Below are 13,372 nucleotides of genomic sequence, written 5' to 3'. Positions count from 1 at the left end.
TAAATCGAAACGAAACGAAACAAATACAATAAACACACCTCATAAACTTTTTTAAAACACAAAACAAACAACAAAGAAACAAACGAAGAAACGAAGAAAAAAAAGATTCAATAAAAATTACAAAACACTAAAGCCAGAGAAGAGCTGATCACTTACCTATTACCGCAACTTCACCGCTGCGTCTGGCACTATGACCTTGTTTGTTTCTCGCCCTATTAAAATGGATTTCAGTCGTATTTTAGGACACTAGTAGTACATGCTCCGGTCGAACTTCGAATTGAGATGAATTTTTTGCTATAAATGTTAATCTTCTATAATACAAACCAGCACGTATATACTCCCGAATCATCTTGTTTTTGTACAGGACTTATCACCAAGGAGCCATCTGATTGAACTTTCTGCCTTATATCATCGGGAAGCTCGCGTCCTCCTTAAATGATAAATGACACAACAGATTAAGGTGACGAAAAACAAAGTCGAAAACAAAAAGCGAAGTTTTCATGTTTTCTTTTCATATCGAATCAGTCTGACCGCCATCGAACCCACTAATAACATATACACACACACATACACAATAAATGTAATATTTTTGTCATGAAATATGAACAAAATTGAACGAGAAAAGCGGCAAAACCAGTCATCCACATCAAATTTGCTGCTCTCACGTTCTTGTCGGTTCATTTTTTTGCCATTTTCTTCTTTTTTATTCTTATTCGTCGTGTATGCAAGTAAATGAAGTGAATGCATTTTCTATACAAAAGGATTTCTTTGCGCTCATATTTTAGCGCTCAACATTTCATCCTTACGAAGTGTTTCCGAATGAGAATTGAATTACCAACTTACAAAAGTACGAATCTGAAGCGTTAAAATAATAGAAAATAGTAAAACAAAAGTTAGACGCTCCTGGCTGAAGCAACAACATGAATAACAATAAATAAAAGATAAAAAAAGACATCGTAGCTCAACACACATACACACACACTCACACACATACAAAATAAAGCATTATTTTGGTCGAAGAATCAAACTTTCTAACTTCTTTTCGTTTTCGATTCGCAAGGCGTACGCAACATAAAGCTTTGTAGCATGTCACGTTCACTTTACTCGTTTTTTTTTCTTCACTCTCTCCCGTTCTCTTCTTTGCACACACTATGTTATTTATGTATGCGTTTTTCTCCTCTCTTGGTGCAAAAAAATGCTGTTGATGTGTTGTCATTGCTTGATGCTAACGCTTTCTTCATGTCTGTCGCTCTCTTCTCTTTTCGTCTCTCTCGCTTTTTTTTGTCGTTTCTCATCCCGTTGTCGTTTTACTCTTTAATATTATTCTAAAGTTCGATGTGCACTAACTCTCTGTCGAAATACTTCTTAGGACAGTTACCATAACAGCAAGCAAGCAGCCGAACAAAGTTGAATCGAATACAAAAGCTTATAAAACTACGATGAAAGACATGGAAGTAAAATGATTTCAACGTAGCCAAACGAGAGGAAAAATCTCGATTCATATGAATAGCAAGTGTGCACGGAAAAGAATTCAATGGTAATGGGAAAAAATATACCCGTGTTTGAGGGGGGCAAGAGAGATGGCAACTCCCATCTTGATTCTTTTACTCTTTCACTCTCTGTTGCTATACTTCACAATTGTCAATTGAAATTTAAAGAAGAATCTCTTTTTGTTCATCTTGATGGATTTTGTTGCTCTTCACGTTCGTTTCATCTTTGTGTCGTTATTTGTTGCACTGCTTTCGATTACTAGCATTCAATATTTTTATTCCATATGACTTTTCAAATGAAACGAGCGAGAAAAAAAAAGAGAGAAGAAGATTGCAATGCAAGTCACACCCTCAATTCAGTTGTGAGCTGCTCACGTTTTCGATTTTAGTAAACTGCGTTTAAACAAATTTTATGCGATGATTGAATGATAACGGCAACGACGATAACATTTTTCAAACGAAAGTTGTTTTAATGTTTATTGAAAACAAAGTTTGCGTCCCATTATTGGTCCACATTAAATAATATTAAATTTAATGACTCGAATATTATTTCCTTTACTCAATTAAATTATTCATTCGACTAATGATATTTTGTGGCATTTGTCATTGCACACACACACACACACACACAGTTGAATTAAATGCCACTTAAATACATATGTTGAAAAAAACATTAATACTATGATTACACATACCTCGTTCCCAATGAATCTCTTCAATAGGATACCTATGCAGAATGGAAAATTATGTCAAGTATAAGAAACTAAACGCTAATAAATGAGCAAATAAATACCCAGCCACTGGACACTTAAGATGTAAAACTTCGCCCGAAACAGCTGTTACCTTTGGTATAAGTCGTATGTACGGTAAACCTGCGATAAAACAAACCACAATAAGTACAATAGTTTTATGGAATATTATTAAGTTAATTAATTGAGATCGTATATCAACACTGTTTTGTTTAAAAAATCGATGTATATTTTACAGAGGCACAGATCTACACCGAAACAAATATTCGAGTACGCTTACTCGCACTTGCGGTGTTAGCAGAGAGTCTACCCTTCAAAATGAGTTACGCACTCTATTTTTGGTGTTAATTTCATCCAAGTGAACGCATCGTAGTGAAAGAAGAGATACATGTGTAGTCATATGTACGTTGAACGCATGCGGCTATGACTACACATGTATTTCTTCTTTCCAAATTAACACCAAAAATAGAGTAAAATAGAGTGCGTAACTCATTTTGAAGGGTAGACTCTCTGCTACCACCGCAGGTGCGAGTAACCATACTCGAATATTTGTTTCTGTGTACGAAAGCGTATAGGTACGGTTAAAATTTAGGGGGTGGGGTCCATCTGCCAGTTAAAAAACCCTGACAATTCGAAAGGGTTTTCTGATTACACTAGGATCAACATTGATTACGGAGGGAGGGAGAATTTGGCTCAAATATCTCCAGCAAATGGAAAGAATTTTTCTCGTCGAAAGTCGAAAGAATTTGAAGACAAAAAAAAGCTCTACAAAAAGAGAATTCTAAGTTTTAAGAAATCCAAAAGATTAATTTTTAATCCTTTCGGTCTTACAGTGTAGCAAATCCAAAAACATAGCTGAGCTGCCAAGGGGTGTTACTCGAACGATTTAAGGGGGTGCAAATATAAACAAACATTTTTTGATTGCTTTTCTTGAAACGAGACGACTCCAAAACGGCACAAATAAAATTGTTTCAAGCAAGGATTTTATTCGAAATGTAAAATGCAGCAGCTTTTATTATCACTTTTGTTTGTTTGTAAATGGAATTACATTTTTTTGGTGTGGACAATTAACATTCCACACAATAATAAATGTTCTGCCATAAATTTTGATTATACTTCGTTATTCTCTTCTTATGTTAATTAAAATACACAAAAAAATGCCAACTATTCACGTCATTATCTTCAAATTTTGGACTCATTAGTTTTTCGCTAATTAAACACATCGTTATACGGAATGTGAAAACTGCAATGGGAAAATAAAAATCTCAAATTTTCACATTAATTCTATTCTCTGTCTCTTAGAGACCCTTCTACCTCTCTCTGTCTCTCTCATTCGCTTCAAAATGTTGATTTCATACATTCAATGGATTCAACTTATAACTGTCGGCTATTTCACTGCAGAGCCGTGCATGTTTTATGTACGAGCCAGTAGCCACCATGCATCAAATTCATATCGAGAATTGAGTTGTTGCTATTTTTTGTGTGTCGTTGTCGTTGCCATTCGCATTGCATTCCATTGAAATAATGAGCATTTGTATGTCCGCAGAACTGCATTTCGTATCGTGGATTGTATATTGTATATATACCAGAATGACACATAACATGATGTGTTGTGCGTTCAAAAGAAATTAAAAACTCATTTCTCTGGATGTTTTCTCCCCGCTGCATTTTTTTTCTCTTTCTCTCTCTCTCTCCACATTTTTATATTATTTTCAATTTTTTTTTGTTCTCAAGATTTATCCTTTTCTGTGCTTTAAGCGATAAATGTACGCATTCTTTACGTTTTAAATTTAATAGAAAAAAGAACGACGCGAATAAAAAGTTTTAGTTTTTCAGTCACACTTATGCCCGTCCATTTCTTGGGACGTTGAAGAAATCTTGTTGATGTTTTTTTTTCTCGTTCATTTTCATATTCTTCTTTGCCCTTTTTAATTTGCCGTGTTGTACTTGGCTTGTATACTCTTGATGTAAATAACTTGGCGGATGAGCGAAAAGGAAAGAAAGCGACGGAAAAAAGAATGATGATGACGATGAAACGAAAAACGATGGATGGCGACGATGGAGGAAAAAAAAGCTCCCAAAAAATTGAGTGCAATGAATAGTTTTTGTATATATCCATTCATTCATCATTGCAGACGAATGCCACATCGAATATAGCAACATTCTGATTCTTCATTCATATTTATTTTGGTCCTTGCTATGTGAGTGTACTATTTGGAAAAATATTAATGTGGAGAAAAAACAAAGAGAGAGAAGAAGAAACTAAAAGTCGTTTCATTTCCGCAAACGCTTCGTTGATCTCATGTCGGTGTAATTTATTTTGATCTTGTTAATTGATAAAAACAAATAAATTCAACTTACCATATACATTTAGACGAGCCGAGTGTGAGATTTTTCCAGCCCGATTTTTCAAATTGCAAGTGTATTCTCCACCATCTTCGACCATAACATGACTAATATTGACGTGGCTTACAACATCACCGTGAACTGTTACATATTGACCGATGAGAAATCTACAAAAAAGAAAATGGCAAACATTCTTCAGTGGATAGTTTATGTGGTAGATAGAGATACAGCAATACGATAGTTTGTGATATACATAGCACACACACACAGCATTTACACAAATTGTAACGAAACAATTGGATAAATGTTATCACTTGCAACTTTGGATTTTATTTCAGGATGTGGGAGGAGAGGCGAAGAGAGAGACTGCTGAGAGAAAATGAATGAGCTCTTGAATGTTCTACATGTTGAACTGATGATGTGTTCCTGTTGTAACCATCACAAACATTCAAACTTTCGTGATTACGCGCGTGCTTTTGTGATTTTATTTCGAACACGCAATGATGGTAACATATATAACGACAACCACATTGTATTTAACTTTGAACTGAACACAATGCAAAAGATGCAGCGATGCCGAGATGCTGAATTCAGATTTTGATCCGATATACTAATGATATCGCCCGCCTGAAACGACATGCAAGCGCGAATTTAATTCGCAGCACAGTGAGAACAAAATGTTGTTATAGTTTTTGGCACCATATTAAACAGCTCGCGGTAAACAAGTTTTATGTCATTAACATATCATTACGCGTTCAAGACGATACATTCCGTGTCGGGCCCGGGGATGAGTATTCACATAAGCGAGAGAGTTTCGGGGGGAGAGACGAGATGGGGGGATGGGGTATAAAGAAAGTGCTAAGCAAATATGCACATTGCACACAATTGTAATCACATTCGCGCACAGTCGCCTCGCGCACAATTTCGGGAAATTTTTTCGATTTGTGGCGTCGTTAGTAGTGGTGGATGTCTGTTCGCATTAATGATATATAAATCCCTTTATTTCGTTTTTACGGTGAGCGTAACTATTGCGAAATTACCGCAACGGAATGTGCACCAGAGTCGTGCAGAAAATGACTTTGGATTGCACACTCGGCAAGACTGTACACGATACAAGAAACATTACGGCTTGAACGTGTACTATGCAATCATCGGTTATATTATGGGGATAATTTGCAGTGAGAAAATGTTGCATGCCCCCTGTGTTTTTTTCGTTCACTTTTTTTTTTTTCATTATATATTTTTTTTTTTGTTACATCTCCGCGCTCATTTCAATGAGTTTTCATTAATTTCCGAGTTAATTGAAATGGAATTCTTGAAAATCGTCTATGTCCACCATTATAACATGCCACGATTGCTTCATGATTGCTTCTTGATTTCCTTTTCATCATTCACTATTCATCTTTTGTTGTTTATTCGGTTTTTTTCTGCGTTCTCTGGTCTCAATGTTTTCTTCTGGCTCCTTTTTTATTGCACTTTTTTTTATTTGCTATGTATCTGTCTCTCTATGCATTCTATCTCTGAGGGCACTTTTTTTACCGAACAAACACCACAAACGTTCCATTTAATTTGTGTTTTTATATATTAAATCGACAACGTAAAAGATAGAGAATGAAATACATAAGGCAAAATGCAGCCATTGCATTTGGTCGGTTTGATTTTTCAAACAGAACTGCATGTCATATATACCGATATCCATTCATCACAGAATGGCTACAAAGAATCTAAACTCATAAACTGTTGTAATTATCATAGCCCGTGCAACATACCACCGATAATGGCAGCAACATTGAAAACCACACCGTCAATATAAAAAACATGAAACGGAGGGGGGAAGAGAGAGGGGAGCGAAACATAAACATCAATGACAACAACTAGCCAGCAATTTTCCATATATCTTTCATTTGCCGTTTGGTTTATTCCTTTGATTATTTCAATTTGGAGCACAGCTCATTTTTCGATATTCGTTTCTCGTGAATCGGGGTAAATGGAAAAGTGACTGCAATGGAATTTTGTTACATACTTGAGATGCTCATCAAATGATGGAATGTGAACCTAATTTAACTCTGTCTCTCTCTCTCTCTCTTTCTCGCTCTCTCACTCGGAAAATCAATATATGTTGATGGAAAAAGTTTTACATTGACCGAACGACAAGCGAAAACTATCAGCGCACACAAAAACTGAAAACGTATTACAACGAATAAAAGGACTAATTATTTGTTGGAATGAAAGTGGAAGTGGCGATTGTGAATGGCGCACAACTTACAGCGCAAATTCAATTTTATTGTTGCTATTTTATTTGATGAACTTATATACAATGGTGTAATTGAAAAGAGAGAAAAAAAGATTCGATTTGTTGTGACTTTTCGCGTAGCAAAACTTTCGCCAAGTTGGCCTCATTTCACCGACATTTATGAAATTTATGCCGATATTTGTCTATTGTTCAAAAATCGTTGTTGTTTTAGTTTTATGGCTTCCTGAAGAAATACGCGTCGATCTATGACATTTTCCACCAGAAGAAAAAACACACACACCATATTTAAAAAAGGTCAAAGTGAACATCAAATTACGTTAAAAAAAATTGTAATAAATGTAAGCAGACAAGTCACCACTGACTACTTTTGCATTTTACTTTATGAGCTTCTGTTGTTCATTTACGTCCACCTAGATGGGACAAGTCATTTTATGAGCTTTTCAAATTCAAATAAAATAGACAAACATTTCTCGTTTACATAGACCCACATATAAAACGTGTGAAGTGCAAACGTACATGAAAATTGTCATTTGCCAGAAGCAGAAAAAAACAACAACCGGATAATTTTCATCTAATCAACAAGTTTACATCGCCTTGATGTAAATAATTGTTGTTTTTGTATGGTTTTAGTTTAAAGCGGCAGCAAATGTTTGATTCGCTTTCAATAAGCTGAGAAAACGAAATTTTCTTCATACTCAACTAAACCGATTTATTTCAGCAGTTTTCCAACAGGCACACGGCAACAAACTTTCGGCTGGTAATGCAATTCGTTACCACGTGCGACATGGCATACGTTTAGCTTTCAAAAGAACTTATTACATTACTCAACTTACAGACACATAAAATGCATCGCATATTAGTGTGCGATTTTTTTTGTGAAAAGGAAGTTTGGTTGTTGCAAATATGTCAGCTAGACAACATGCAAATTTTTTATGATTTCGAATATAAGAAATACACGTAAGCGTGCTCTATGCAAAGCACCAGTAGCAGACGCAGAGAAAAAAAACTTCGTTCGATGTTTAAATGAACAAGTTTAATCTCATACATAATGCAGTTGGTTTTCGGTTGCGCTTGATATTTAAATTAAACTTGGAGATAGAAAAAAAATAAAATTCGGCATCCATTTTCGAAAGTGCGAATGATTTACACAGATTATTTAAATCTTGTGATGCGGTCTGTTTCGTATCTAATATGGTATAATTGTAATTGGTATCTACACACATTCATTCACATATATATATGTATATTGAATTCGTTTGGATTTGATGTACAACATGGAGCCGTACTGAATCGTTATGTCTCACACGTTGTTGGAATGGGCCAAAAAAACCATTCGCGTAATTATTCATAGTTAAATGGCAAACTGTCTCTCAATTTGCTCCCTCTCTCCCTTTTTTCTCAACACCATCCATCCATTCAGCAAACGTTTACATACTGATTTAGTTTAAATTATTCAAATACACGAAGTCATTCATTTCGAAATGAATCGAATTTGTGCTAGGTAATATTATAATATTTCTTCGCATACACATATATGTGAAAAGCAAGTGGTTCGGATCGATTTTATATCATCTACAATGGAACCGAACATCTCTAACAGCACCATTTTTAGTATGGCGAGTAAAAGAGAGGACAAAAAGTGTGAAGTAAATAGAAGAAACGTCGGATCGAAACGGCCAATTCAATTGTTTGATTTTTATGATAAAAGGAAAATAATTTTCATTCGATGAAACTAAATTGGAATTGACGACTGCCGAACGCAACAAGACAACGGCCAAGGAAGCAAAAGCGCTTACACTGTCTGCCGGTTACGGTCACACTTCACATCATCACAATTTTCCATTTGATGGTTTACACCATCGAAATGTCATGCTTATAATCGAATTTCATCACTTGAAATTAAAAACTATAGACTTTACGTTTGATTTACTTGAAATTTAATTATCACTCTCCACTTTCCGTATCCGTTAACATTAATTTAAATCGGTGTGTGTTGTTGGATTTTGTTTCTAAAAAAGAAAACCGAAAAGAGTATCACATTTATTTTGAGTTCTTCGTACATAAATATGTAATTTGTACAATTGAAATGTAGTTTCAACTAGTTGCGCTATCTTGTCGGTTGTTGCAAAAAGTCATCAAGTGCTCAAGCCCAAACGAACGAAAACTTTTCAATTCGATTTTCTTTTCTACTTTATCTTTTCTACTTCTGTTTAAATTGAAGTTGTTGTTGTTGTTGCTTTTTTCTGTGCGCTATTTAATCTGAATTCGAAATAGATTTTATTCTTTTTCTCTGTTGCATTTGCCATTGCTTTTACGCTAAGATCTTTTATTTGCAATTGGCAAACACGTTATTCAATCAGTGCGCTTTCAATATGATGCATTTGTCGGGAAAATGCGAGCGACTCACAGTCGACTAGAACAAAAATCGAGTTGGAGGTAAAATTAAACAAAATTCAATGGAAAAACACATCTATTTGTTGAAGATCCTTTCGTTCGATCGTTGCATTTGATAACAGTTGTGAGAGGCGGAAAAGAAAGTATATATCGTGTGGGTAGGAAAAAACCGAACCAGGGATTGTCAGTCGTTTCTCTTTTTTTTGGGTAATAAATGGATGACGTTAATTTATCGTGTCCCCAGCGTGACAATCTTCATACATTCGGCGGATATTTGTGAGACTCTCAATATTTCCAATTGCATTGAGATCGTTTCTCTTTCTTTTTTTTATATGGATGAATAAAAATTAGACGAGAAAAAAAATGGTCGCAATAGTTTGTAGACAAGCAATTTCACTGTTAACATTTCGTTAAACATGAAATACAATCGCTCGGCATATATGGAAAAATGTAGAGAGCAACAGAAAAAAAAAATTAAATGGAAATGAATTTTGGAGAATGGTAATTTGACTGGTTAAATTTCGTCGACAAAAAATTCGATGCAACGGATGCAAGTTGATTACAAAAAAAAAAAAAAATTACGATACTTTGTTGAATTAAAATCCAAAATGGAATTAGATCTATTTGAAATAGCATACTCGATTAAAATTAAACAGCTTAACAGATTTACACTATAAAATCAATCGACCATAAAAACCTAATATGAACATAGTTTACAAACGTAACGTACAGTAACAGCCGCAGCAATAGCAAAAGCGACAGCAATCTCGTAATAGCTGTACAATTTCTGACACAATGAATGGAATGTCGTTGTCGGCGATGCTGTGTGTGTGTGCTGCCACCGTGCTACTGTACTCCTCCGCCACTGCATCAACAAAACGGATATCGTCGACCCATAATAATAGTAATAATGACAATAATAATAATAATACGTGGCATACACTCGCAAATTGTTCACTAAAACACAATGAAGACGGCACACGATGATGCCGGGGCACATCACAACCAAGTGCCGGAGAGAGAATATTATCACCGAATAAGCGAAACACAAACAAAAGAACATGCCAATGATGATAGGAAAAAGGAGCAAAGTCGACAAGAGAGAGAGAGAGAGAGAGAGAGAGAGAGAGTGAAGAAAATGGAATGAGGCGAAAACGTGCCGCATAACCGATTTACATACCAAACCAATGTCTTTTATCAAAACATCATATTCGACCCTTTTTATATTGCCTTGCCATCGCATAGGGAGCAAGCAAATGTACGTACGACAAATATTTGCGAAGGAACGAAGCGACTGCTAAATATTTAAAGCGTCTTTTCACACGCAATTAAGGTTGTGACTTTCACAAAGTTTTCCAGCTCCTTTCTTCAATCTTATTCTTTGGGTGTTGTGAGAAAGAGCGTCTTGCATATTGTTGTTGGAAACTAGTATAGTATGGCATACTGATATTATTATTGTCGTAGACGTTGTCGACGACGACAACGACAGTATGTTCACTCTGCTATTCGATGCCGGCTCGTTTTGTATGCTTTGATGTCAGCTTTTTTTTTGTTTGTGTATATGCATTGCAATGTCGTACATGCCGAATGCTCTCACTCTATCGTTACCAATCTCTCACTTTGCAAGAACAACAGCAAATAGCTAAAAAAGTTGTGATTTGCATTTGATTTATGTAATGATTTTAAAATTTATTTGCGTTCGACGTAGGTGCTGTGTGTGTGTGTATATTGTCTCGTATGTGACAGATTTAGCATATACGGACTTAAGACCTAAACTATTTGTGAATGATGTGTGCAAAAAGCGTTTGACACCGGAAAAACAACATAAAAATTATTTGTTTAAATCGAGAATAGAATGGCCGCAAAAGTCAAATTCGAACGCCAAACAAAGAAAAGACGATCGATACAAAGGAAGAAATCGAAAGGATAGTCATTGCAAAATCAAAATGCAGAATAAAGTCAAAGCAAAACCATTATACAAATTAAATCATTTCTGTTTTCCGTTCGTTTTTTCTTTCTTCTTCGTTAAATTTTATTTGTAGCAGCATGAATATGATGTTCATCCGGATTTTATTTGATGTTCGAGAAATTCTATTTGTCTTTTCTTTTCTTAGTCTCTGTCAAACAATGAAAAGCATCAGAGTTGATTTTACAAATGGTTTTGATCCTTTTGCACTTTCTTTGCTTGCATATTGTTTTCTATATGTTTTTCTACGTAAATTGTATTGCTTTTGATCGATGTGTTGCATTATTTCGTCAAAAGAGCTTTGAGCTCAGAGTAAGACATTTTCGAAATTGTTGTTGTTTCATAATATTATGTTTTTTTTTTGTGTTCACGTCCATTTGTGCAAAACCATTTTGACAAGTGGTTGTACATAATTAAAAACTCTCGTTTCGTTTCTTGGTTAAGTGTGATCTGCTTTACAAATTACACATACTCAATGTTTTTTTTTTTGTGGCTTCATCAGTAATATAGACAAAAAGTGTAGACAAAATGCCGAATAAGTTCAGGAAATTGGCGAACGCTGTAAAATTGTGATCAGGAGCATAGTTAAGATGTATGCCGTTAAAATGGAGTTCATGGTGCATAAACATTATTCTTTTTTCTTTCTTTTATTGTTCTTCGTTCTCAACTTAAACTAAAGAAGTCTTTCCCCTTTCTAGCGCATCTTTATTTATTTTTTGGATCAAATATTTGACATACCTGCCATTGGATGGTAGTGGAAAACCATCCAAAGTCCATGTTACTTGCGGTGTCGGATTTCCGGCTGCATAAATGAAAAAAAAAAATAGTCATCGAAAACGGTGAAAATTTACCAAAACTTTTGGATTTTACCAGCTGAGCATTTCAGTGAAACGGCTGGACCTGGCTGCAGTGTCTGTTCTATAAAGCTATAAAGCATGACGGGCGGCGCATCTGAAAATGTTGAGCGTAAATTATTTTTGAATTGAGGCTTTTATGTATATATGCTTTACAAATGCTTTGTGCAGTGCGTATGAATATTCACATCCTGCCTATACAAGTTACTTCCGCACATGCAAAAGAAAGACATAATTTCCGAAATGGAAATTTGAACATAACACATAAAACCAAAACCGAAAAGAAAAAAAGTTAGAAAAAAAATAAATATGAAACAAATAAAATCTGAATATTTTCCATTTTAAATGGAGCGGGAGGGGGCAGGGAGAGGCATTTAAAGTGTGTGTGATAAAGTTAAAGTTTAGCCAAATGCCGAGGCGGCATTAGAAAGAATGAAAAAAAAGAAAAATTGCGTCATTGCCAAGTCAAACGGCAAGTTTGGATTGAAATTTATTGACTGGAATATGCATTGTATGGCAAAGAGAGCGTGTCTATGACTTATTTTCTAACAACCATGATGAATGTAAGCGCTATAAGACCACAAATTCAAGCTACATGTATTTATGGCGTTTTTGTCTCATTTCGGATTTTCCCGGATTTTATTTGTTTTTTTTTTTTTTTTTTTTTTGCTTCTTCGTCAAACGCATATTATAGATCGAGTGAAACATAACTGGAACAAAAAACAAAAACAAAAACAAAAATAAACGACAACTCCAATGAGCAATATCAACAACGCTTGGAATTAATGCATTTATTTCCATCGCCCCGACAAAGCAATTTAATGGGTAATAGAATTGCCGTCAGTAGCAGTTGTGGCAGCAATAGCATCGACAACAGCAACGATAAACACCAACAACATAACATTCAATCACAGCAAAGAGTCACAAATATTACTTTATTTTAAATAAATAGCAACAAACATTTCGGTTTGCTGAAATGTTGCACACAGCGTATTTGGGTTGGGATGTGTACGTGAAACCAGGATAATGGTAGAAACGCGACTGATGTCCCATGTATATTTTGATGTTACACAGTACACACAATATGCAATAGAGATAACAATAAAATTTTTGACCAAATGGCAAGGGCAGCTTAAAAAATATTGCATCCATACATGGGTCCCGAATCGAGTTGAGCAGCACTCAAATGCCAACGGACTTGAGCATAAATCGAGGCAGATAGATAGAGACAGAGAGACAGAGATAGATAAGAAGAATGGCACATATGAATTGCGAGGGAGAGCAAAAGGGACACAAAATGACAAAATAAAAACATGATA

The 13,372-nt window shown here is 35.2% G+C and overlaps 1 protein-coding gene across 6 annotated transcripts in view; it reads right to left on the bottom strand.

Moving 5' to 3' along the window:
• The window catches only part of LOC116338584 (Down syndrome cell adhesion molecule-like protein Dscam2), a 59,972-nt gene that overhangs the window by 12,740 nt on the left and 33,860 nt on the right, over positions 1-13,372 (bottom strand). For all 6 annotated transcript variants that reach the window (XM_031763951.1, XM_031763961.1, XM_031763978.1 and 3 more), the window contains exons 9-15: positions 12,070-12,150; positions 11,938-12,001; positions 4,601-4,752; positions 2,284-2,362; positions 2,186-2,217; positions 325-430; positions 157-212 (exon numbers count right to left, since the gene is read on the bottom strand). In XM_031763951.1, coding sequence (XP_031619811.1) covers positions 157-212; positions 325-430; positions 2,186-2,217; positions 2,284-2,362; positions 4,601-4,752; positions 11,938-12,001; positions 12,070-12,150 — 570 coding nt within the window. The remainder of the gene's footprint in view (positions 1-156; positions 213-324; positions 431-2,185; positions 2,218-2,283; positions 2,363-4,600; positions 4,753-11,937; positions 12,002-12,069; positions 12,151-13,372) is intronic.

This window comes from Contarinia nasturtii, unplaced genomic scaffold, assembly GCF_009176525.2.
Source record: "Contarinia nasturtii isolate CC-2019 unplaced genomic scaffold, AAFC_CNas_1.1 Cnas_scaffold_78, whole genome shotgun sequence".
NCBI lineage: Eukaryota > Metazoa > Arthropoda > Insecta > Diptera > Cecidomyiidae > Contarinia > Contarinia nasturtii.
Note: the sequence above shows the minus strand (reverse complement) of the source record. Positions and strands in the feature narration are given on the sequence as shown.